Source organism: Penicillium longicatenatum, assembly GCF_028827895.1.
Source record: "Penicillium longicatenatum strain IBT 33135 chromosome Unknown contig_4_segment0_segment0, whole genome shotgun sequence".
In the NCBI taxonomy this organism is placed as follows: domain Eukaryota; kingdom Fungi; phylum Ascomycota; class Eurotiomycetes; order Eurotiales; family Aspergillaceae; genus Penicillium; species Penicillium longicatenatum.
The window spans coordinates 1003083-1027865 of record NW_026643122.1 but is presented as its reverse complement, the minus strand read 5'-3'; the positions used below and the strand labels follow the sequence as shown (position 1 = coordinate 1027865).

At 48.5% G+C, this 24783-nt stretch overlaps 10 protein-coding genes across 10 annotated transcripts; 4 read left to right on the top strand and 6 right to left on the bottom strand.

The window, feature by feature from the left end:
- Window positions 1–370: 370 nt before the first annotated feature.
- Window positions 371–2016, bottom strand: N7484_007187 (MFS transporter; the record flags this gene model as incomplete). Its single annotated transcript, XM_057117574.1, has 2 exons — window positions 371–1475; window positions 1541–2016. 2 exons carry the CDS (start codon window positions 2014–2016, stop codon window positions 371–373), a joined length of 1581 nt encoding a protein of 526 aa, XP_056970609.1.
- A 622-nt stretch (window positions 2017–2638) lies between these two features.
- Window positions 2639–4252, top strand: N7484_007186 (Zn(II)2Cys6 transcription factor; the record flags this gene model as incomplete). Its single annotated transcript, XM_057117573.1, has 1 exon — window positions 2639–4252. One exon carries the CDS (start codon window positions 2639–2641, stop codon window positions 4250–4252), a length of 1614 nt encoding a protein of 537 aa, XP_056970608.1.
- Window positions 4253–4519: 267 nt separating this feature from the next.
- On the bottom strand, window positions 4520–5419 carry N7484_007185 (ThiJ/PfpI family protein; the record flags this gene model as incomplete). The annotated part of the gene is made up of 3 exons (XM_057117572.1): window positions 4520–4908; window positions 4996–5233; window positions 5345–5419. 3 exons carry the CDS (start codon window positions 5417–5419, stop codon window positions 4520–4522), a joined length of 702 nt encoding a protein of 233 aa, XP_056970607.1.
- Window positions 5420–6109: 690 nt separating this feature from the next.
- N7484_007184 (putative sucrose transporter) lies at window positions 6110–8252 on the bottom strand (the record flags this gene model as incomplete). The annotated part of the gene is made up of 7 exons (XM_057117571.1): window positions 6110–7023; window positions 7073–7188; window positions 7241–7430; window positions 7481–7552; window positions 7601–7667; window positions 7728–7972; window positions 8120–8252. 7 exons carry the CDS (start codon window positions 8250–8252, stop codon window positions 6110–6112), a joined length of 1737 nt encoding a protein of 578 aa, XP_056970606.1.
- A 943-nt stretch (window positions 8253–9195) lies between these two features.
- Window positions 9196–11693, bottom strand: N7484_007183 (glucose-6-phosphate dehydrogenase). Its single transcript, XM_057117570.1, has 9 exons — window positions 11617–11693; window positions 11248–11320; window positions 11170–11190; window positions 10753–11103; window positions 10473–10670; window positions 10332–10416; window positions 9989–10273; window positions 9561–9932; window positions 9196–9505 (listed from the first exon to the last, which is right to left on the bottom strand). The coding sequence occupies exons 1-9, from the start codon at window positions 11658–11660 to the stop codon at window positions 9393–9395; spliced, it is 1542 nt and encodes a 513-aa protein (XP_056970605.1). The 5' UTR covers window positions 11661–11693; the 3' UTR covers window positions 9196–9392.
- Window positions 11694–13649: 1956 nt separating this feature from the next.
- On the top strand, window positions 13650–14422 carry N7484_007182 (60S ribosomal protein eL33; the record flags this gene model as incomplete). The annotated part of the gene is made up of 5 exons (XM_057117569.1): window positions 13650–13674; window positions 13799–13808; window positions 14009–14062; window positions 14128–14270; window positions 14325–14422. 5 exons carry the CDS (start codon window positions 13650–13652, stop codon window positions 14420–14422), a joined length of 330 nt encoding a protein of 109 aa, XP_056970604.1.
- A 2752-nt stretch (window positions 14423–17174) lies between these two features.
- On the top strand, window positions 17175–18381 carry N7484_007181 (DUF2406 domain-containing protein; the record flags this gene model as incomplete). Its single annotated transcript, XM_057117568.1, has 5 exons — window positions 17175–17361; window positions 17436–17513; window positions 17597–17722; window positions 17781–17831; window positions 17879–18381. 5 exons carry the CDS (start codon window positions 17175–17177, stop codon window positions 18379–18381), a joined length of 945 nt encoding a protein of 314 aa, XP_056970603.1.
- Window positions 18382–18915: 534 nt separating this feature from the next.
- On the bottom strand, window positions 18916–19681 carry N7484_007180 (DUF3602 domain-containing protein; the record flags this gene model as incomplete). Its single annotated transcript, XM_057117567.1, has 4 exons — window positions 18916–19032; window positions 19118–19240; window positions 19339–19580; window positions 19642–19681. 4 exons carry the CDS (start codon window positions 19679–19681, stop codon window positions 18916–18918), a joined length of 522 nt encoding a protein of 173 aa, XP_056970602.1.
- A 1894-nt stretch (window positions 19682–21575) lies between these two features.
- On the top strand, window positions 21576–22943 carry N7484_007179 (uncharacterized protein; the record flags this gene model as incomplete). Its single annotated transcript, XM_057117566.1, has 1 exon — window positions 21576–22943. The coding sequence occupies one exon, from the start codon at window positions 21576–21578 to the stop codon at window positions 22941–22943; it is 1368 nt and encodes a 455-aa protein (XP_056970601.1).
- Window positions 22944–23270: 327 nt separating this feature from the next.
- On the bottom strand, window positions 23271–24676 carry N7484_007178 (putative mitochondrial phosphate carrier protein; the record flags this gene model as incomplete). The annotated part of the gene is made up of 6 exons (XM_057117565.1): window positions 23271–23343; window positions 23392–23411; window positions 23464–23809; window positions 23867–24120; window positions 24173–24337; window positions 24404–24676. The coding sequence occupies 6 exons, from the start codon at window positions 24674–24676 to the stop codon at window positions 23271–23273; spliced, it is 1131 nt and encodes a 376-aa protein (XP_056970600.1).
- Between the last annotated feature and the right edge of the window lie 107 nt (window positions 24677–24783).

The window sequence follows — 24783 nt, the reverse complement described above, 5'->3', positions numbered from 1 at the left end:
CGATATGATACGATTGACGGGATCTTTTGACTGTGATTTACTTTTGGTTCTGCCCCTACCTTCTCCATACGATCCGGCTGGACAGACCGGTTTCTATTTCCTATTTCTTTACACCTTTATTCCCCGGGCAGATCCAATCTGCTCTTTTGCTTGCTCTATTCCCCTTTCGCTGCTGAATTCCCCAAGCTGATTCAGATCGCTAAATACGAATCGCTTTGTTTTGTTCTATGATATTAGTCTACTTAAGATTTAGTTATATTAGTCAATCCAACTACATTTAATTGTTTGGAACTATATCATGTCCAATTGGTATTTCATTCACCACAGGTGCTTATGTGTCTATGTCTATATCGTTTGTGAAAATGCCATTTTAGTCCATCGCTTCACTAGCAAACTTGCTCGCACGTCGAATTTTCGGTCCAAAGAATACAAGCAACCAAGGAACAAGCGTCAAAGCCGCTCCAATACCACCTAGCAAGCTTGCCGCAGGACCAAATTTCAGGTTGGTGAATAATTGTTTGGAAACCAGAGGGAATACCCCACCCATCATGTTCCGACAAAAGCTTTGCGCAGCAAGTGCCGAGCTGGCATACCGGTGATAAGTATCAGCAAGGTAATTAAACACAGCCAGGTAAATTGAGAAGATGCCCATAGTCGCGATAGCCACGGCTATAGCTGGCACAATCCAATGGACATAAAATTGCGATGTCCACCCAAAGAGAAAAAGCCCGATTGGAAGCAATATGCTCTGCAGACAACTGAAGTATAGTCTATGTTCCGGAACCGAGTTCCACCCTTTGCGGCGCGAAGCCAAGTTGTCTTGCACGATAGATATGGTCATCGCGAGTAAGCTTCCCACGCATGTAGCAGTGAAGACAGAGTCTGACTCTGACAGACTAAAGCCATAGTGCTCTTGGAATATCAGGGGGATCACCGACAGGTTGATGTATAGGACAGACCAGCTAAACGCGGCCCACAGCGAGAAGAAGAAGACGACGGGTTCGGTGAATAACAGATGAAACGGACGCGTCGTTGATGTCCATAACATTTCCGAAAGACCGGCTCGCTCCTCATCTCCAGCAATCCTCCATCGGATTCTGACTGATTTCTCCTCGGTGGGAAATCGAACTCCGTAGCACCCGCTGGCTTCAAGGGCATCATACCATTCATTCAGTTTCTTTGCTTTGGCGCGAAGGATGACCAGGCCGCGAGTTTCTCTGAATAGGAAGATCACAGCTAGGGTAATCATTCCAGCAATGATGATTTGAATATAGAAGATCCACCTCCAGGTCGTGTACTCCGCGATGAACCCACACACCAGCGGACCCAGTCCCGTCCCAAAGATCGCAGCAACAGAAAACAAGGCCATGGGCATATTCCGATTCTTCGGCATGCAAATGTCAGCGATAATGCCTCCGACCATCGTAGAGAAAGTCGAGCCGCCCACTCCAGCGAAAAGGCGGGCAACAAGCATCCTAAGAACGGTTAGATCTTCACTTGCACATGTATTTCTGCGAACGCCATGATGTTCGAAACTTACCCCGAATATAGCCTGGTGACGGCGCAGCAAAGCTGACAAATAGCAAGCAGGATCGCAGTAGCCACGAACACAGGCTTTCTTCCAGTGATTTCGGAGAAGGGAGCTAGGAACATGGGTCCAACCGCGAAGCCGCAGCAAAACGTAGTGATACCCACGAGACAAGCGACTTCACCGATGTTCCACTCTGATGCCATCTGCTCGACCCCGGGACTGTAGCAACTCGCGGCAAATGAAGCAAAACATGTCGAGGTGCAGGATACCGCGAGCACTACTGACTTTTGTGCTGGGGACCAGTCGTAAGGCGAGGTCAATTTCGATAGATTTGGGGGTGGGATGTCGGGCCTGCTGTAAGGTGATGGTTGAGGTAGGTCGGAGTCAAAATTCAAGTCGAGGTAGATGATCTCAAGCTGGAGGGTCGTGTTGGTTTGAGCCTCATCCTGACTCCCGTCTCGGGAAATGCTGTGGTTTTCGGTCATGGCCAGCTAACACCTTTCCATAAAGGGTTTTTAATGAATGTGGTAAATGGCACATTGCAACATTTAAAGGCATCATTGTGACTTAGGAGTATTCTTTTATTGCTGATCGAGGCCGTTCGAAGGGACGGGGGAATCTGCGGCATTCGTGCGGTCTGATGCGGCGCTGATGCGGTCCGCATCAATGCCGCACCGTCATCAACCTTGGAAAGGCAGTTGAAGATATATCCGAGCACCACCTAAGCCCATACATAGACCAAGGATGTCACTTTTTCACCTGTCATTGACGGGTATAGATTCTTTGAAAGACCTCGGTACTGTAGACAGTGTCCGACCTCGGGAGTTTCTCCAATCCCCGGGGAATCTCCAGTGTCCACAGATTTTCAAGTCCGTCATGACTGAATCTGAAAAGCCTCAACCACTTTATGTAGAACTGAAGACTCTGAATTCTAGATCAGTCGCAGCTTCCCTCCACAGTGAACATTAAACCAGCGAGAATGAAGCAGATAGCGAGCCCTCTGGGCGCTCCAAATTTAATTACATAACAAAGTCCATGACACATTCTGATAGGAATTTCTCGGCTTGGAATGTGACTTTGGCATCTCCTACATATTTGTCACCCACCATGTCTGCGGATCCTAATCCCCATCGTTCAAAGAAAGCGTGCATTTCTTGTCGGCAGCGAAAACGCAGGTGTGACGGCGGACTGCCATGCGCATATTGCGAGGCAAACGATCACAACTGCGAATATGAACAGCGAAAGAAAATCAAGCGAAACAGCCAAAAACGATCAGTTTCTCAAGATGTGGCTGGCCTTAATAAGGATGATGGGGAAAGCTCTGCGCTGCGCCTCATAGAAGCAAATTCTCCTGCTGTATTCGTCCGACAGCTTGGACTGAAAATAAATCCAGCATCGGCCCCCCGCTTGAGCTGCTACGCATGGAATCTGGGTCTTGATAGGGAAACCACAACCGCCCCACAATCACTGCGCCTCACGGACATATTGAGTCTCAATCAGATGTACGAGTATACTACAGATTACTTTTTGCACGTGGCCCCGGTGTACAACTTTCTGGATCGGGAATATGTCGACGCTGCTATCTCCAAGCTCTGGCACAATGGATCTCAAGATTCGAGAGACTCCATGCTCTGTGGTGTCGCAGCTCTCGGCTGCCTTTTTGGGGGGAAGCCCGGCATCCATGAAACTAGACTGGTACAATGCATACGAATTGCCCTAGAGCAGTCAAGCTCGCTACCTTGTCCGGAAATTGATCACGTCCTTGGATGGTTACTGCGCGTCATATACCTCCGTGCGACAAGCACTCCGCAGGCAACGTGGATGGCATGTTGCACATTGATGCATATGGTCGAAACAACAAGACTGCACCTGGAGCCATCGAAGACTTGGATATTAGCTCAATCTGGAAGCCCATGCCCGGCAAATTTACGTCGTCGCATCTTCTGGGTGGCGCAATTATTCAATACATGGGTGTCAGCAGACTGTGGAAAATCCCAAGTCGAGTTGCGTGGCGCGTCCACTGAGCTTCCTCAGGAAATCTGGACCAAGGACCAGACTCAGCTTTGCTATATGTCTTGTCGTCTGGGTCGACAATTTGATTTCGAGCCGGAGGAGCTGGAGTCGCTAATCGCCGACCTTTGTGTATTGAGTCCGGCACAACCCATGCTCCAGCTTTTAAAATGCAATATTGCTCTTTGCTGTTTTCGTCGAGCTAGAGCGCTCCGCAGGCCATTGACTGATGTGTCACGGGGAAGAATATTGGACTTGGCAAAGAATACACTGTCAGTTGTGAGCAATCTTGTTAACCTTGCCTCTCCTTGGTGGCACGTTATCAATATACCCTTTCAGATTGTTTGTGTCTGTCTCGTCATTGACACGGATCGCTCTTTGTGTCTTTTAACAGAGGCTCTGGAAGTCTTGCGAAAGGTTACTGCTCAATACGATACTGGATTGACTCGGGAGTCTTATGATACTGCCTGTTTTCTTGTTACCCAAGAGAGGCAAAAAGGACTTAACAAGTTAGAGCATTTGAACAACGCGTTGAAAGGACGAGAATCTGCCGTTGATACGGGTATTGGCTCTGAGATAATGGACGTGCTCGCAACTGACCAAAATCTCCCATTATTTTCGGGCCCTGGGCTTGATCCCACTTTGGAGTTAAATCATTCCCTGGCCGACTACTTTCTATTAGAAAAGTTCTTTCCTCCTAACGATAACTGAAAATTCATTCAGCTTCTGTTCTGCGCTCAGTCCGCTTACTATCCTGTACTCATTTTCTTCTTCACTAGGAGGATATCATTGTTTTTGTTATCATACTGTTGATGTATTGCGTCCCTGTCTTTCTTTTATTCTGGCCACAGCTTGGAGACGAATACGGTGTTTGATGGGCAAGTAGTTTCGACTGATGAGGAGCTAGAGGGAAAGAGGCGAAAACATTGGATCAGGAGTGAATGCTTCACTTGCCATTACGTGATATTCAGAGGATACTTAAAGCCCCAAAGCCTTGAGAATAGCCTCTCCAACTCCAGTAGCCGAAGCGGGATTCTGTCCAGTAATCAAAACACCTCCAATCCCGTTCGTCTTATCAACAATGACCTTAGGTCCCCAAGGCTCATCAGCCTTAACATACTTACCACCCTTAGCCTGCAACTCAGTCTCCAACATGAAAGGCATGGCAGCCGAAAGCTGCACCTGGTCCTCCTCCAAGTTAGAGAATCCAGTCACCTCCGCACCGGCAATAAGAGACTCGCCGGATGTGTTCTTCGTGTTAAGGAAAACACAGGGTCCGTGGCAGACCGCAGCAACGGGTTTCTTGGCCGCAGCGAAAGTCTCGATGAGGGAAATGGAAACTGGATCGGTTGTGAGATCGAACATGGCTGCATCAGATATTAGTCACATGCAATTGCTAATCCTCCAACTCTTCTCGTGGTATGGAATGGGTTGGAATGGCGGTGTGTACATACGTCCATGTCCACCAACGTAGAAAATAGCATCAAACTCTCCGGCGCGGGGAGCCACATCGGCCAGCTTCTCCGTGTTGCTCCATAGTGCCTCCTGGTTTTGCAAGAAAGACTTGGACACGGGGTCTGCTTCGAACATCTTCACGGAGTTGGGGTCCAGTGGGGCTTTTCCGCCCTTTGGGGAGGCAATGGTCAAGGAAGTCTTTTTATTAAGGACTTCCCATGGATGAGCGAATTCGGGCTGGATAGTAGATTAATTAGCATTTTGGTCCGTCAATTCAATGTCTTGTAGGTATGGACTTGTTGCTAGGGGGTAGCTCGGACGGAGCTATGGCGGGGTAGCTAAACGTACCAAATACCAGCCGGTAGGTCCGACGCCAGGGATCTGGTCATGGGAGGTGAGAACGACAAGGACTTTAGGAGCCATTTTTATTTGAGTGAAGTTGTAATTGTTTGGAAGATTGAAGAAGATTTGAAATTGGTGAGGGGTTGGGGGACGAAATTTAAGCTCGTGAAGAAGTTCTATTATATTTCATCATTTCGTCACAGCCCCACTTTTCCGCTGGTCGATGATTATCAATCAACCTATACTTGCGGTCAATTCCTTAGGGGTTTAGGGTTTCTGTGCTTAGGGTAAGGGGTTTATTCGGGGTTTCTGGATATCATTGGGGTTCCAATGTGTATTCAACTTTGTGAGACAAGGTTCTATTCATGGTTAGAGGGTTTCAAAGATAATGTTTCAATATATATCCAGATGGCCGGGATTTTGCCTCGGGATATACCTGCCGTTGATGGATCAGGGATTGATACTAATGTGACCAATCTCAAACATGGAATGAGACGGAATGTGCTGCTACAGATAGAGCCTAGAGATTGATTGAATGGTCATTAGGAATTATTATAGGTATCAAATCTAATATGCACATCTCAAGCCACACGTCCAGGACTCCAAGCGATCCCCACTGTACAAAACGGGCGCCGAGCTACCTCTTCATTAGAACAGGCTCACAATTGACCAGATCCTCGAGTATACAGCTTTTGAGTTTTTCTTTGCATCTTATGGTCAAAATCATATCATGTCCACGCATCTATAAATACGCTCTTCAGCTTGGAGGGCTTATAACACGTATCGTAACCGCCTTGTAGCCTCAGCAGCGACAAGCGCACTCAACGCCCCAATAAAAAGACAAATGGCAATAGCATTAGGCTTGTCTTTATCCAAATTCATCCACTGAGCATCAGACGCATCAGCATCCTTCGGAAGCTTCGTGGCGCTAGGCTCAAGAATAGTGAAGACAATCCAGCTAATGAACGTGCCAACGAACTGCGGAAGCGTAGTGTACACGTTGAGTACACCAAGGTAAATGCCCGTTAATTCTCCCGTTGACGGGATATTAGAGTGTAATGACGAAGGATCCTCTTCGTCGCTGTCACTATCCGAGTCCCGGTGGTTTAGCCTCAGGACTTCCAGCTCGGTATCTGCTGCTGCGTTGGCACGTAGACTGGCTGATGTGATCATCGTCACGCCGGCACGGGTGGATGATGCAGCGATACCCGGTGCTGAGGCACCGTTCATGGTCAATTTGTTGATTTCTACGCCCATGAATGCGAAAGGGGCCCAGGCGCTGATTGCCCAAGGGATACCGCAAACTGCGACTAGGGTCGTGGCGAAGGCACGGGAGTGGGCTAGTGGGGCGAAAATCATGGTTACGGCGAACATGAGCTGGGAGATGAACCAGGCGGTTTGGAGGTCCGGTCGGATTGCGGTGAAGGCTTTTAGCACGGCAGCCATGCCTGGTGGGGGGCGGGGTGTGAAGCGGGAGCGTTTGTTGTCAGGAGATTGTACGCAAAATGGAAGGAGGACGGAGCTGATGAAGGTGATGGATGAGAAGACGACGAGTGAGAGACTGCCCACACGACCAACTTCGCCGAGCATATCGGTAGACTTGGTGATTTCGTCTTTTGGTACTTCGTACCGGAAGTAGGTCTCGCCTACCCAGGTGGTGCTGTAGAACAGGAAAGGGAACCATCCTGGGTTCGTTAGCAAGAGGATTCGTCGTTTGCTACATTTGCAACGTACCGATCCAAGCCCAGAACTGGGCCCAACAGATAGCCTGGATACGGGGTGGCAGTTCCATTGTGGTCTTGAAAAGCTGCTGAATCACTTGAATTGCACCAGCTGAGCCTTCGGAATCCCTGTCGAGCAAACTTTAGTGCCGGAAACTTGCAACATGGAGAGATTACTCACCTCGCAGAAATCAGAACGCGCTCTTTCACCGAGTATGAAGTTACAGCCACAGCAGCGACCAACGAAAATGCGGCAATAACGGTCATCTGCTTGAACTGCGTATCTCCGAAAAGACTTCCAAAAATGCTGACAGTGTTAATTGAGCCGATCACATAGCTAATGAGTTGGCCAATAGCACACATCCGGCCCGCTATAGATCATTAGAAATACTCTCTTCAACACGGTAAAATCGAAACATACCCCAGGCGGACCCAGCTTGTTGCAATGGAATCGGCAATGTATCGACAATAAGACTGCGACAACATGCTTGTACTAAGAACGGATGAGCAGTGATCTTAGTCAAATCTATTCCCCACTTACCAACGTTGATAGAGAAATCCACAGCATAGATACTTGAAACAGCTAGTGCGATAGTAATATTCTTAGCCTGCAACCAAAACAGTTAGCCTCCAGCCCCACAGATCAATTTATAAAATAGCATCGGTACCTTTTCTGGATCCGTAACAAATAACCCCACAATCTCCGCCGTCCATCCCAGTACGATCAGACAAAGCGCCACAACAAAAGACCCAAACACCATAAACGGTCTGCGCCGACCCCATTTAGACCGTGACCGATCTGCAATCACACCAATAAGAGGTTGAATAATCAATCCAGACAGCGGCCCAGCAATCCACACCAACGATGTTTTCGACTTTGTCAAACCGAGCTGAAGAAGATAGGGCGTGCAATCTGGAATTAAAAAGAAAAAAAAACGCATCAGCTCAAGTTCCAACATACATCCAGGGTCTCGCCTATACTTACAGGTCATTTCAGTACCCCAAGTAAACCTGCCATAAGCCCAGTCAGCCACAACTCAGTATACCAAATCCACCAGACCCTCCTTAACCAAACCAAACGTAGGGGGAACGCACTGTAATCCCACCAAACTAAATGTTAACAGCATCATGCGCGTTGACTCCGACTTTCCCTTAATAGAGGGAGTTCCAGCCCATCGTGCGGCCTGCGGCATCTTGTGCGCGCACTAGCATGTGCTCAGCTCCTCCGGGGATAGACCCAATCTGATCGTATATGATCCCGTGCGCGTTGTCGAGTGCAGCTCAAAGGTAGCCTGACCCCCTCTATCAGGCGAAATAATCCGGGGATTGGGATTGGGACTGGTTGGCGCGTTGTGCCCGATGCGGGTGGGTTGAACGGAACGGAAGCAACGTGGTAATCGAACTCGTTTTGTCGTCTAGGGGGTAAGATTGATCGGTGTCTTTCAATTCTGGCCTACGGTCGTGAATTCTTGGACTGGATGTACCGCACGAGACTTGGACATGCGCGGCCGAGGGGTGCCAATCTTTGCGCGGGTTGGGTTGGGTTGCGTGGTGCTCCCGTTCCGGCGTGGGTAGTAGAGGGTGAGGTAAATGCGTATGCGAATGAGGCGCTCAATTGGGGCAAAGATAAAGGACGTAGAAATTGGATTCTGGGATGTCGTATTTCTGGGGCGCAAGCGAAGCGGACGGGAGAAAAAAGGACCTGGCCTGAGCGCTGTTTATGCGGGCCCCCGGTCTTATCGTGCGAGACCCGCCAGGGGCTGCGACGACTAATGACCGGTTTGGGTTCCAAGATGAGAAACCGGGGTAATCAATATTGCCTTTCAATTACAGCAAACATTTTCTGCCATATAACATGACGTGTTAGTCATTAATTTAGTAGATTTCGCAGGAGTATGAAGCTTGGGGAGTAATAGAGAGACGTGATTGGCTTGCTGAGTAATGGAGCCATTTATAGAACGAAATTGCATGGCGTACGTGGTGGACTGGAGCCCGGGGATTAAGTGGATAAGCTATACGCAAACATTGACTAGGGAAATAAGCGGGAGCACCGGAGTATCAGAGAAAATTCAGAGTTATTCCGGGATTACATGCAGACACCTTGGAATAAACGAAAGCCGGAAATACATAAAAAAAGCTTCATGTTTGCGTAACATTGTTTCATTGCTGAGCCTCCATTTCTAGCATCATGAAGCTTGGTAACCCAAGATCACGACGCAACTCCCGCCAGCCCGGCCGGCCTGCTAACAGAAGTGAGGGGAAATCAAATAATTGGATTTTGTTCGTCTTCATAGCCCACCCGTATCGTCGTAAACTGCTACATTAACCACCATCTACAAACGGTTGGGGGTGGTGTTGGTCACCGGCCACTGGTAACCAGCGGCATCACTGAACTTATAGCCATAGGAGGCAGTGAAGTCGTCGAGGACAGCAGGACCGCGAGAGCCTAGAGGAGAGTGGTTAGCAAGGGTGTCGGCTGCTGATTGATGCGGAAAACATACCGTATGGGTATTCCATGGGGATGATCTCCTTGTTGTCGTCCAGGTAGTGCAGGAGCGGACTAAACATGCGCCAACTGGCATCCAACTCATCGTCACGAACAAAGTTAGAGTGGTCACCCTTGAAAGCATCAAGAATCAAGGACTCGTAAGCCTCGGGGATCTTGAGGTCAGAGAAACGGCGGCGGTAGGTCAAGTCCAGCTCGGTCACTACTGTCTGCATGGACAGGCCGGGCAGCTTGGAGTTCATCTTAATATAGACGGACTCGTTGGGCTGGACACGGATGACAAGCTCGTTACGAGGAATATCCTTGAAGATACCGGAAGTGACGTCCTTGAACTGGATGCGGACCTCGGTCTTCTGCTCGTTAAGGGCTAGAGAATGGTCAATACTTTCGCTGAGAGTGAGGTCATCTGCAGTCAATACATACCTTTACCGGCCTTCAGGATGAAGGGAACACCATCCCAACGCTCGTTCTTAATATAGGCAACAAGGGCACAGAAGGTTGGGCAACGCGACTCCTTGGGCACAGTGTCGTCCTCCAGGTATCCAGGCTTGCTGCCGTCAAGGGAGCGGCCATACTGGCCAATAATGACATTCTTGGGCTCAATGGCATCCATGGCACGGAGGACACGGACCTTCTCGTCACGGATATCCTCTGAGGAGAAGGAGATGGGGCGCTCCATAGCAAGGAGGGTGAGGACCTGCAGAAGGTCTGGTATTGGTTAGTATCATGGAGTATCATGGTGGCATCTGAATACATAGTAACATACGGTTCTGCATAACATCACGGATGATGCCGAACTCGTCGAAGTAACCTCCACGGCCCTCGGTACCGAAGGGCTCTTTAAATGTGATCTGCACAGGGATTAGTCAAGTTTATCTTATATGGTTTAGTCCATCTCGGCACCTACCTGGACATTGTCGATGTGGTGACGGTTCCATGTAGCATTGAAGAACTCGTTGCCGAATCGCAGGATGAGAATGTTCTTGACCATCTCCTTACCCAGGTAATGATCGATACGGAAGATCTCTTCCTCCTTCCAGTTGGGCTCCAGGGCCTTCTGGAGGTCGCGCGAGCTCTGCAGATCCTTACCGAAGGGCTTCTCGACCTATGGTGAGAATAGGGTATTAGCACCTCCTGCCAGCTGGGCCAAAATGTACCTCGGTAGAAACCGAGTTCTCAAAACTCACTATGATGCGGGCAAGACCAGTCTTAGGGTAGCAGTTGCGCTTCAATTGCTCGGAAACGGTAATGAAGACACTCGGGGGCAGAGCCATGTAAAAGACACGGTTCTGCTCCTTGCTTTGTCGGCCCTTCTCGACCTCCTCGAGGTGCTTGTTAAGCTCGATGAACGAATCATCCTGATCGTACTGGCCGGAAACGTAGGTGCACAGCTTGCAGAACTGATCTAATTGCTCCTCGATCTCCTTTGTGGGAACCTTGATGTACGAGCGCACGCGCTTCAGGTATTCTTCGTGGTCCATCTTCGTCCGCGCATATCCGACGATTTTAATATCCTTGGGGAGGAACTTGTTCCGGAACTAAAATTAGAGGAGATTAGTTGAGCTCCAGAATTGGCGGACTTCCATGGGTTATCGAGCACATACGAGACCGAATAGTGCGGGGAACTGGCAAATGAATTAGTCCTGAGTCACCCAAGCTAGATATTTCAACGAGACACAAACCGTCTTCTTTTTGGCGAGATCGCCCGAGGCTCCGAGAACCACAATAATGGTGTCATCTTTCAATTCGATGGTGCTACGTTGGGAAGCCATTGTCAGTCGAAAACGGCTCAGCTTGACGAGCGCAAAATTTGCAGAGGATAATGGCCGATGGAGGGGTTCAAGCGGGGGGGTAAGATTGAGATGAGGCGAGTCTAGGAAAAGTGACCAGAGCAAGGATGGCAGGAGAAAAAAAAAAAAGTCGAGAAGAGATAGCAGCGTGCGCTCGTTCAGAGAGCGACAATTCGGTAGGGGTGAAGTTGAGGTGTAGCCGGCACGCTTCCGCTGCCGGAGAGAGAGGGGGAAAGGTGATGTCAGAGTAGGGGCACTCACCCAGCACTTTGGCGCTCATCGGTCTGGTTGATCATACTGGCCATCTTTCCACACAACACAACTGGGTATAAGTAAAATGAACAGGGAAGGGAATAATGACACAGAGAGAGATATGGGAAAAGGAGGAAAATTAAGATTGGAAAGTTGTTGGGAGGGAACAGATCCAACAGGTTCCGGCGGAGCAGGTACTTTTCAATGCGTCGACCATGAGCTTTCGGTGGGGCAATTTTGAATGTCTGGGTATTTTATGTTTCAATGACCTTCAGGTATTAAGATTACTGCTTTGGTCATGGACTTCGGGGCTAAGACGGGGCTTTTCACCCTCTTTTTGCCTATATAAGCAGTAGGTTCATGGGATTACCTCGTAGCGAGTCAGCATTGCAGATACTTTAACTCCGGCTCCGTGTCGTCGGCCACTTTCGCTATCCATTTGGTCACTACATAAAAGAGGACACGACCCGCATTCACATCTCCTTCTTTACTCTTTCCTCTCTTTTCTCTGGATGCTCTGGCCCCTACAAACTTCATATCACACGGAAGTTCTTGGGGCTGTCCTGGGGCTGAAAGTTATGTACGACCAAAATAACCTTCAAGGATCTAAATTCAAATGGACATTCTAGAAGCCAAGGCTGAAAAAGAAAACGAAAGAAACAGGTCATCTGATAAGCTCATACATACGGTGACGTGATTTGATTACTGATTCCCCCCGTTAGACACGGTTCCAAACAGCCTGAATTTAGGGTGGAGTACGTGGCCCTGATTATGAAAGCCTATGATACATGAGAAAAAATGGCTATCACAGACATAATGCGGTCAGCGATGCACTCAGAAGTGGAGATTTCCCTTCTTTCTTTGGTGGCTGCGACTTTACAAGGTACAGCAGAAACCACCCTATCAGACCAGTGTGTGGAATGTTGCAGGGAACCCTTGTAGCACAACTCCACAAAGTTTATGAATCACGGGATTTTGATCAATGCAGTTTTAACTCAGATCTTATTGCCTACTTTCGTGTTCCTAATGTGGAATAAAATCTTGATTGCATGTCTTCTCAAGTATTTCATCATACCTTGTAAAGAATTGTAAAACGGTATCCTGATAAGCCCCCCGGTGACCCAAATCGTGGAGTGAGGGAGATCGGCGCATTTGTCATCTCTCATACCAGACGGATTCTATTTTCCCGTGAGTCGCAGTAACTCCGGGGCACCGATCTAAGCGCTCGGTCCAGTGAACGCCGGATTCGGGACATATTAACCGTGGCCCATGTATAAGATCCGACTAAGTCGGTACAGGGTGTATCGTTTTAATGACAAGCTTACCGTAATGGCTGACTCGCACGAAAGATGCGAATCATCCCAGCTAAAATGGTGGGGCAGAAGGGCGGATGGCTTTGGTTTTCCCAATCAGTGCTTTCGGTCTGTGGCACGCCGGAGTAGTGATATCCGTCACTATAGATGAGGTGGAACACCAATGCTTCGGAATTGACACATAATATCAACTAATTTATTAGTCCACCTGGTCAAAAGCCGATAGAATCTTCACATTAACCGATTCCCACTGAAGCTGGAGCTCAAAACTAGGTTGAAGTATAGTGTCGTCATGGTGAAGTTTGTCAGCGATATGCATCCAGCCCCCGACTTGGACAAACCGGGCCGGACTACTGTAGCCCGACCTGGGCAGAATAGCTGAAAGCGGTGGGGTGGGATCAGGTGGGATAGTCATGTGATTGAAAGAGTACTGCTTATGTGATCGAGGAATTACGGATCCCGGAGATACAGATCTTGCGTTTGTTCCTGAGGAATCCATGGATCCAGTTCTAGCCTAGTGTGTGGAGTCACGGGATCTCGCTTACCCTGTCGCTAAGATCCTAATTGGGACTAGGGCGAAAGTCAGCCACCACACCTTGCAAATTGATTGTGCGCTCGACTCTATCGAAGCGACGACATCCACGACAACCGGCAACGACTTCTGATCTCTTGCGGGTCATTTCTTCGACTTCTCCTCCTCGCCCGCTGCTCAGAGAAAAAGCCGTCAACATGCCTTCGGAACAAGGTCACCGCCGTGAGTGCGCCCCCATGAACTCCGTTATCTGTCTCGAAGAACCCGTTCAACAACCGAGCGCATCAAGATGGATGGAGATCCGATCGAAATGAATATGTTATGCTAACCCCTTTTCTCTTCCTAGTTTACGTTAAGTAAGTTATCATCTTTCGCCATCACGTTAGACATGCATGCACCATTTCGAAAGTGGTTCGATCAGCAAGGACATAAGGAATCTCGATGGACTTGGAACACCACGAAATCACGCACCACATACTACCCGCTATCCACCACACACAGATTGCACACAAACAGCATACGATTTTGAATGGAAGATTAATACGGAATTTTTTAGGGGTCGCCACCTGAGCTACCAGCGCGCCAAGCACACCCAGAACCCCAACACCAGGTACATACCCCCCACGCACAACGAAATGATCGAATGGAAGAATGGAATCTGATTGTGTTGAACAGCTTGGTTAAGATCGAGGGTGTCGAGGACTCCAAGGCTGCTCAGTTCTACCTTGGCAAGAAGGTCGCTTTCGTCTACCGGGCCAAGCGTGAGGTCCGTGGCTCCAACATCCGGGTGATCTGGGGCAAGGTTACCCGCCCTCACGGTATGTGATGAATCTACAAGTCTACTCTTTTCTCGAAATTCTAACAAGGCCCAGGCAACTCCGGTGTTGTGCGCGCCAAGTTCCGCAACAACCTCCCCCCCAAGACCTTCGGTGCCACCGTCCGCGTCATGCTCTACCCCTCCAACATCTAAACGGCAAAACCTGTATCTAGTGGCGATTCCCTTTCTTCGCGCGGACGGTCGGTCAGGCAAGGAAAAGTCGACGGAACGAGCCGATGTTGATATGAGGTGATGGAGTTGGCGGTTTGATAACGTTCTATTCGTGGGAGAAGACAGGGCCCATATCCAAAGCCCTATGAATCAAAAAATTACCTTTTTTCCGTTTCACTCGTGTCGGTATCCAACTGGGAAAGAGATGCCTCTTGTTTTTCTCTCCAAAAGGAATTGGGGGCGTCTCTGTGATTTCTCATTTTCTCTGGCACCTGGCGCATGCATGATATCTGTCTGGTCGTGCAGCGTCGCTCTCCCACTGTGTATCTGACTCATACACACCAAATTCCATACCATTTCAACAGACCGGTCAATTGTCGATATTCCTCGTGGGCCTCGTCTTGGTGTTAGAAGAATTGCAGTTTTTCCTGCTTTGGCTACTCCACCACGGCATGTCTTTAGGAACCAAAATATATCCACCCATTGCGACTGATTATGCCCACTTGTATTGGTCTAGACCGGGACCTCGGCAGTAGAATTAATAGACTGTAGGGCTAGCCTCTATGTAGTATGACGTCCACGGCCGTTGTCTCAAGAGTTGCTTGTCTATGCATGTGACATGGTTTCCAGCATTACGTGAAGTCTACCTAAGGCATATTTGAATCACTCTGCCCATGTTTATAACACCAAGGTTGGAACATCCATATATATACACAATTGAGCAATGCTAGATATACCAACTTGAATATTTTCATGTAGGTACGGCTACATATATGTATACATACTGTATATATATTCTAAAGGCGAGGATTTGGATTCTTGCCCTGGAGCCAGGCTCAAACTAAAGTCCAGACCTTAAGCTTCTACCTAAGGGAAACGTCCCCATCATCGGAAGACCCGGGTGGCTGGTCAATATATATTTTTGCCCGCAGGCGGGTGCCAGGGCTTCACTCGTGGCCGCACTTGAGAAACTATTCTCAAAAGAATGTTATAATGAGCGCCTAAGTCTACCCGTACTCAGCCACCAGATCATGCTTAATATTAACTCACTTTAACCTTGGAATCTGAAATAAGATTACGAATTTATCTGTTCCCGTTGCTTGGCGCGGTAGCTCATTTGTCATTGCCTAGATGTACTTCCAGACCGGGACCGAAGGTCCTATGAGCTTAAATGTAACACAGATAGGACTCTTGAAACACAGCTGAAATGCAATGTCCAAGTCAATTCTGATTCTGTACCGTTACGATTTCAAATGTTCTCTGACAACAAATAGACTTTGTGAATATGGATGCCTGATGATCACCAGTGGGGCCCGAGAAGCCTGATCAGCAATTCCCGTCCAGTTTGTCGCAATTGACCAAAGTAATCTGATTTGACCTGGTGGGCAATCTGTGGGGATACAGAGAATATCTCAACCCGTCTTGAATGGTCTGATTCCAAGTTAGTCCTCAATGCAGTCATTCGTCTTCATGGAAACCTTGGAACGGTTGATCAAGATTCCCATCTCGAACAACCCAGTTACACATCTCGGCAAAGATAAATCCCGTCATGCAGTCTGCTTTGATGGGAGATACGGAGTAGTTTATTAGCGATGAAACTCCACTGGCGTTGAATATCTAGACGGAAATAGATCTAAAAATAATACTGTGGGACCGAGGCACAAAGCCTTATCCGCTAGCCAATTGGAACAAGCCGGGTGCCCATGCATCACACGCTCCAACCAAGATTTTCAACATTTCGCTTGGTGAGGTGAAACAGATGAGCAGAATCGGAGTAGCGTAGTGTTAGGAATATTCTTGCAAGCCATAGTCAGTTGGGGTGCCTCGAAGTCAAATGGTGATGGAGCTAAATCGGATTACATATGTATAAATGTGGATCTCAAACAGTAGGATCAATCAGAAAGGACGAGACTGCCTCTCGGCAAAAACGTCGAACCCCCAGGTAGCTCGGTCCCTGGAGGCGTGTTTCCATCAGGGCTGGGACGCTAGGGAAGAACCTCGCCAATCGCATGCACGCGACATCCGGGCTGTGTACCACGGAACGTCAGGCACTGTGCGGACAAAGAAAATCTGTGCCTGTGACCCTACCGCGGTCATGGAGTAGCTAAGTAGCTTGGAATCTGTGCACTTGGAGATTTGCGTCTAACAATTCAATAATCTCAGTCAATGTGTCTGCATAGATGATTGACCCACTCCAAGCCGGATAACAGAAGTAGAAAAAACGAAAAAGTGCTTGCGCGGCCTCGACGAACACTTAGGCTCCGCTTCATGATGCGCCACGGACTCTTACTTTTGGTCCCGTTGTACCCTCTATTGCGTGGCGTCTGTCGTCAACCATTAGAAAAAACTCTCTTCTTCTTTTGTATTTAAGGCTGGCAACTCCCCTAAAATTTCCCCATAACGGTGCAACTCCACTCCCGATCTCTTTCCTCCCCAACCTTCACCGTCTACTCAATCTTGCCTTTCTCCACCCAGTCAGGCAGGCCACGCGAATCCTATCGACCAAAGATCCGACACTAGTGTTGCAAAAGCTTGCTTTAGTGCTTCTTTCGCGCGCAACGAACTCGCGCCGGTCCTTCAACTGGCCTGTGTGCTGTCTTGGCAGTTTCCACCTTCATATCGCGCGCTCCACAACGCCCGTAGCTCAAGCAGATCACACCCTGTTTCAGTTTACCCCCAAGTTGCCTTGAATCTCGGACGCTAAACAAGAAACGGTGACCCGTCCCTAAATAAAATGGCCGCCCCCCAACCGACCCACGTTCCTCAACGGAGTCGTGGATTCAGCGTCAAATCCGACCATTCTCATCGTACCAGCACCTCCGGCCACAAAAGTCAACTCTCCGAATCCTCTGAGGAAAAGGCCCGTCGCAATTTACACACCAAAGCCGATCCATTGGTCGCTATGACCGAGTTACAGCCGAGTATGCTCTTATCAGCCCCCGACGCGCGGTAGACCCGCGCGGTCGCATTCGTCCCATACTAATTCTCTACATAGTGGCCGTGGCGCTGGAGAAGTCCAATCTGGCTTCATTGAGAGAAACTCAACACAGAGATCAATTTGGAGAGCTGATCAGTTCGTCTCACCGAAAGGAAATCTGGAGAGATTTCAACCATGCGGCGTCAATCGTTCATTCTTACTGACCATTGCGTTCATAGCCGATCCCGACTGGTCGAACCCCACCCGTCCACGTTTTGAGCGCCCCCTGGATACCATTCGATCGTTCGAGGCCGCAATAAATGGAACATACGGTACTCAGCGCCGGGGTTCCTACGCCCGAACAGGTTCGTTGTGCTCTCATCCTCACCCTGGGACCCCAGACTGATCAGGATTACTTGCCAGATGACGCCGCCTCACAAATGGGAGACTTCAGCCGACGAACAAGCTACTACGGTATGTTTAACGCCAGGACACCCGTCAATAGTAGCTGACAAGAGCAGGATCGAATAATCGCGGACACGAGAACCAGTATGGTCGCAACGGCCAATCGCGTCCCGGCAGCGTGATCGACTATGCAAGCTCGAGCCAGGCTCTGGAGAACCCATACCCCTACAACCAGAACGGACAGCAGCGTCGGCCACGGTACCAATCACGCCAGTCAACGGACCAAGGTGTTTATGGCAACGGTAACCAGTATGGAGCCCCGCAATATCATCAGCGCTCTTACGATAATGTCACTGCCATGTCGGGATCAGCGTCTGGAAATACCGATTATGGTCAATCGACTGACCCCAGCTCTCTCAATAGTTCCGTGGACCAGTTACAGCAACGTCAAGATGGCGCCGAATACGGATACCAGAGCCAGGTCAATGGCAGGCCCTCTGCGCCAGCTGCGAGCTCCACCTATGTGCCTTCGCAAGGTGGTATGAACGTTGTCAAAAAACCCACGAATCTGAACGACAAGCGGAAGAGTTGGTTCAAGCGGCGATTCAGCAAAGATTAGATTTGATTCGACTGTTCTTCCATACATCGCATACGCAATTCCTCGGAAGATGTACTACCATCCCCATCGGCGTTGAGTTTCTTTTTTCTTTTCCCATTCATCGTTTTTTCTTTTTGCACAGTTCCGATGCGATATCCGTTGACCATTTGCTTTTATGTTTAATGCCGTTATGATACATGGGTGAGAGTATGATATGGGTTTATGTTTGGTGTTTCATTCTTTGCGCATGGATAGCTTGTTTTGCGCTGCCAGTCAGCTGCCATTTGATCGTGCAAGGATTCGCGAATATGGAATATGCACTTAAGATATGTTTATGTTCAATGTTATGTATAGCAGATCTAAATTTCAAATCTCATGCAATGGATAGCACTTCAGATCCTCAGTAGCTAAGCATTTCCAAAAACGTCATTACTCAAAAACTAAAATCTTCCAATCCAAATCAAAAGGGAATCAAACTAAAACTAAACAAAATCAAGCTTCCATCCCCACCGCACCCACCACTCCCGCGGATCCACCGTAGATCACACATGAAACTCACTTCTTCCCAAACAACTTATCCTTCAATAGATCCGCCAACCCTTTGTGCGCAGGCTCCATGGCCTTCTTGTTCTTCGTCGCTTCGTCGAGGTGAACGTTGCCCTGGCCGCCACGCTACAGCACAGTTAGCAAAAGATTCAACCAGCATAAACGCTTAACCCCATGGAGTTGCGAAAACACAAGGAAAAGGGATATTCACCCCAGTATGGAACGTCTCGTCACTGGAATTCCGAACTGCCAGTTCCGGGATCATCTCCGCGTCATGCGGGACTTTGGAGGTTGGGCGGACCCGTGGGGAGCCGATGTTCCCTGCCCCGCCGCGCTACATCAATGTTAATATAGCCTGAAAGCTGGAATATTTAGGTGCGTAGTATATTGGGCAAAGTCGGGCCAGGCTCGTGGGGATGGTGGAGAGCTTACACCGGCAGAGTACGCGCCATCACCTTGATCGCCGTAAACACCTTCACGAACGATTTCGCCATCGATGTACCTAGTCAACACTGTTAGCCACCGCAGTCTGAGATGGTGGTTATTGCGGAGTAGCGGGGTAATGCAAGCGGCCGCGATGGAATTCGATTGCGATCGGGACTGAACAGAATAGGACTGGAAAGGAGCAGGATGGGTCGCATACTGGTTAGGATCTTGACCGATATTTCCCTGGCCTGCGATTATTAGCCGGTGATTGTAAATAAGCGCGGAGAGCGGATGAGTCCGTGTACATACCACCACGGCCGTGGGAGACGACAGGAGCTTCGTCAGGCATATTGATTGTCGAATTTGTCGAAAGGAAAGTCGTGAGTGAGGACCAAGGCAGGTTGAGAAAGGAAGGAAGTCTTATCGCACGATCGGAAACTCGTGGGATTTACGATAAGACGCAGGTACCGGATTACAGTTAGGGGATAGTACAATAGTAGGATGAAATGGATTAGGGAAATAGGGATAGGAATCCGGTAATAAAAGAGTGAAATCAGCACGAGATTCAACCGGGCAATCTGATTGCTCACTAGTAAGATCACGGCATCGGCCTAGGCAAGCTAAGGATTTACGAACTAATATTGAGAAGCGAGAGGCCATCTTGTTTCGCTTGATGCTTTCTTTTTATGAATACGATTGGTGACGTCGTGCCCGATAAGATAAGTGGCGACGATTGGTGGATGCGTGACTAACCTTTTGCTGATAGCGTTCTTGGCGGATCATAACATTTGATATCTACATGCGAATATGGAGGCTGGACAGATGTTAGGGCTGAAGTAAGAGTCGCATCGTTTTGAGTTCGTGAAGGTTTATGATTTTCACCGTTCAGATGAAGCGCCATCCACTATGCGTATAATAGTCATATCACTACAGCTGCGGGGTCCACTGGCAGGACAGGGAATTGAAGTCCAGACTTCCATGGAGCCTTCTGCACAAAGAGATTTCGGTTTCTCTTCCAAGTAACTCGGTCTCGGAGCATGCCAGCCTAGGGTTGGCGCGGAATCCACAAAGATGGCCCGCTCCAGAACTGAATATTGTTCCATATATGCTGGATTTCCAAGCTTTAAAGACACTTGTGGGTATAGTCTGGGTCAAGATAGTCCAACAGACCTGAGTTTCCACCGCCAGCCATAGATTCTATAGACTGTATAGGCTCCATAGACCCCGTAAATCCTGCTGTCAAGCCCCCAAGGAACCATGAAAGACAATCAACTGGAGAATCCCTACTTAGACCTAATATCTCATATATCAAAAGTGCTAGACCAATCGCGAAATTATACCATTCTACATCCGGAGAAGGGGTGCATTGAAATCGTAGAACCACCATTTGATTAGTAGCTGGTCTAGAGAGTTGACGACTGGAAAGCATTGCAACAAATTGCATGGATTAATCTCCAACATGGGATTAATGGGCTTGATGGGATTAATGGGCTTGATGGGATTAATGGGCTTGATGGGATTAATGGGCTTGATGGGATTAATGGGCTTGATGGGATTAATGGGCTTGATGGGATTAATGGGCTTGATGGGATTAATGGGCTTGATGGGATTAATGGGCTTGATGGGATTAATGGGCTTGATGGGATTAATGGGCTTGATGGGATTAATGGGCTTGATGGGATTAATGGGCTTGATGGGATTAATGGGCTTGATGGGATTAATGGGCTTAATAGGTTTAATTGAACGAATCCTACGATGCATTTAGCCCTCAAGCTGTGATGGCTGCGTCATACTCTTGTGTTTCACGGTTGATGATTCTGTTGATTCCAGGTAAGCTTCACTGACATTTAGGCATGACGTAGTCCCAATTCACTAGGAAAATTATTTTCGGCTCCACTTCCAAGCAAACAAGCTCTATTTTGTTTCTTAATTGATATGTTGTAGCTAGTTTCCTGCAATTCCCCCGCATCTATGCTCTTGCAAGTGTGGGGCCGGCCCATGTGGAGGGTCTTTTTGATATTCCCCTCGGGACTCTCACTATGTGCCCATTGACACTAAAATTTTGTGGAATCTCCACTTGAGACTGACTTGCGACTTGGCCTAATCCCTGGAAGATTAGGAGGGTGGATGACACCAAAGCAGGTGGGGGAATCACAACAGTATAAGAACATGAAGATATCTACCTCCTGACTACTACTCTACAACTTCAGATCCAGCCCAGAGCTAGCATGCAATCGAAACTTATGAAGTACTCACTCTACCTTTGCGCCTTCTGGCCACTAGCATTTGCATCCATAACGTTGCTGGACCCTGGCGACTATGTCGACGTCGACGCAGATGACAGCGACAATGCCCTCGCGATGGATTACAAGAATCCCGGTGTGACCTACCAAACTATCTCTGTTACAGGTCCATATTATTATTCCGATAAAGATGTCTCTCTTGCCCATAGGGTCTACGAAGTAAAGAAGAACGACACCAGCGTCATCGTCGTGACGGATTCTTCTGACGCGAACATAAGTTCTGTCGATGTGATTAAATACGGCTACGCCTCCAGCCTCAACCAGGCCAGTTTCTTCGGTGTAAACGCTGCTATTAACGTTGCAAATGCCTCAACCGCAAACATCGCAAACTCAAATATCACTACTCGCAATGGAGCTGCCAATCTCTACGCCTACGGAACCAATACAACTGTCACAATCACAAACTCAGACATGTACAGCTCGGGCCCCTGTGCACATGGGGTATACGCAGCTGGAAACGCCACAGTATATGCCGCGGGAATTCGTCAATACTCTGGTGGCATTCGCAGCTCGGCTTTTGCCGGTGATTCACCCGGTGGATATCTACACATCAACAACTCTGTTGCACATACTGCCGAGCGTGGGAGTGCGATCTTCTACGCTCTCGGTGAGGCATACGGAACTGACCTAGTCGGTGTTGCCGAAAACTCCCCCAGTCTCTTTTCCGACGGGGCCCAGAAAGCGGTTTTTGAGAATGTCGATTTCACGGCCGGGCTGTTAGCTGGCACGGTGATGTTCTGCTCAACTCCGCGTCAATCGGGAGCTTCTCTTTCTTTTACTAACTCGCATCTTACTACAACTGGCGAGACGATGGCGGGCCTATGGTTTGGAAATGTCATTGCTGAGGCAAAGTTGTATTCGACGACTATCAGCACTAGATCTGGGATCCTTGTTATTGCTAATTCATCCCGGATTACGCCTGAATTTGATTATTTTGCTGGAGCAGAGTATAGCAGTTTTGTTTTGCCTGCGATTGTGGATATTGATGTTGAGGAGTCGACGCTTGTGGGGGATTTGGTGACATATAATGGTAGTTCTATTTCGTGGGGACTTGGTAATCATTCGACTTGGACTGGTACGGCCTATTCGATTGGTAATAATGGGTCTGTTGCCGTGTCTTTGGATTCGACTTCGACGTGGATTGTTACGGCGGATACCGTTTTGCAGAACATTACTACAACCAGGTTGTCCAATATTCATGATCAGGGTCATACTATCTACTATGATTCCAGCTCAAGTGCGAACTCGTGGTTGAACTCGAGTACGGTGCGACTTCCGGCTGGGGGTCGCTTGAGTCCAATTCATTAGGTGTGGCATATTTAGTCAATATGAAGATTCTGATTGGTGATCAGACAAGACCAGCGCTTCGAGTTTAGAAGATATGCCTCTAAACTACTCCTATGATCTGACTTCTTATAATCCTATAAATTTGAAAATGACTTCTTCTATTACGCGTCTTTGTCCTGGCTTCCACAATTCACGAGTGCTATCAGGAAATAGCTTTAAAATCTTGAAATTGACTGGGTAAATGACCCATATATTCACAATTCCCATAACAATTTCTCGGGATCAATTTATTCTGGAGTTGCACGATAAAAGGAGGATTGAATAGGGAAAAGGCATATATTGTTTCGCTTACTGGGTTTTCTTCTGCTCGCCGCCTCCACCGGTAGTCGGGAGACCCATGAAGATCTTGAATGAATCGTAACTAATAAATGGTCAGCACTGTTTGCAAGATTATCGCATAAAGTCATACATCATCCACTGGAGACCAGTCTGCAAGTTTTGTTAGCATAGACTCATGGCTGCATGTGGCTCAACTACTCACCAGGGTACCAATCATAACGATACGAACGGGTAGACCATTCCACAACCCCCGGAAGCCAATGTCACCGTAGATACGGCTCATCGCAGCACCGAATGCCTCCCCAGCCTGGCGATTAGCATTCAGCTTGCTCACCATCACGTCAGCAGGATGCGACACGACAGCACAGAGAATACCCGCCAAGTAACCAGCGCTGAAAGCAACAGCGGTCTGGGCACCCTTATTGTAATCGGACTTTTGTCCAGGCAGAGTGTGATAAATCATCTCCACAATGGTCTCAAAAGAAGCAAACTTCATCATAGTGTAGGGGATCTGTCGGCCCCAGAGTGGGTACAGACCCTTGTACAGCCTGGGCAGTTGTTAGTATCCTAGATGTAAACTTGGACATCGCATGCTTCAGACTGACCCGGACACTCCCTCCTTGGCTACCACGCTGGAGATACCACTGAAGGTTCCTTTGATATCGGGTGGAATGGTAGTTTGCATCCGTACTTTGACGGATTCGAAAGGACAGAGGGCTACATCAGCGATCAACTCGGCCGAAGCACTGGCGACAAGGTACAGCGAAGTCTTGTATTTGGTGGCACGTTCCTGGCCAACAAGGTCACTATAAAACTTCTTGAAGAACTCGTATCCACCATATTTGAATGCTCCTTGGGCCTGGAAAGATGCCAGTCAGTACAGAAAATCTTTAGACACGAGTAGTACTTACACTGTAACCGAAAAACGTGGGGCCCCAACCAGTGAACACGCCGCGCAGACCCTCAGCTGCACGAATCTTGCTGTACGCCTGCATATTGCTCTTGTAGAGCTTAGGGTCAACTTGACGGCGACATTTGATCAGATCCAAGGGCGTAACAGCCGTGTGGGTAAGACCCTATGTATTGCAAGGTCAGGTAAACCCTTTCAATGCCATCGTTGTATATTCTTATGGATCACTGACACATGCAAGAAGTCCACCGAAAGTACAGGCGGCATAGTACTTGGGAGTCCAAAGCTCAATCTTGCCGGCCTTGTTCTGCGCCGTCTGACTGGCAGCCTCATATTCATGGGCTGCTGTCTTCTTTACCTCGTCGACAACACTCCAGGCAGGGAAGGGCTCTCGTCGTGGCTTTAGATTCCCCGGTTGCTCCGTGTGCGATTGGTGCTGGTTTCCCACTCCACCTAGGGGGTGGTGAGTAGCCAGGATTTTAACGATCGAGTCCGTGGGAATCATGTCTGTTTACTGTGATCTATTAATGTGGGTAACCAGAGTGGAGCACCAAATGTCCGAATGCAGCGATCTTGCTGGATCGAGAATGGCGGGGGCTCCACTTTCAAGTC

Excerpts from the sequence above, each read along its gene's own strand:
- N7484_007183 (XM_057117570.1), bottom strand. The coding sequence starts at position 11,660 with ATGGCCAGTATGATCAACCAGACCGATGAGCGCCAAAGTGCTGG. Across the intron at positions 11,321-11,616 it reads GATGAGCGCCAAAGTGCTGG|CACCATCGAATTGAAAGATG; the intron begins GTGAGTGCCCCT and ends TTCCCAACGTAG. Across the intron at positions 9,506-9,560 it reads CCCCATGGAATACCCATACG|GCTCTCGCGGTCCTGCTGTC; the intron begins GTATGTTTTCCG and ends ACTCTCCTCTAG.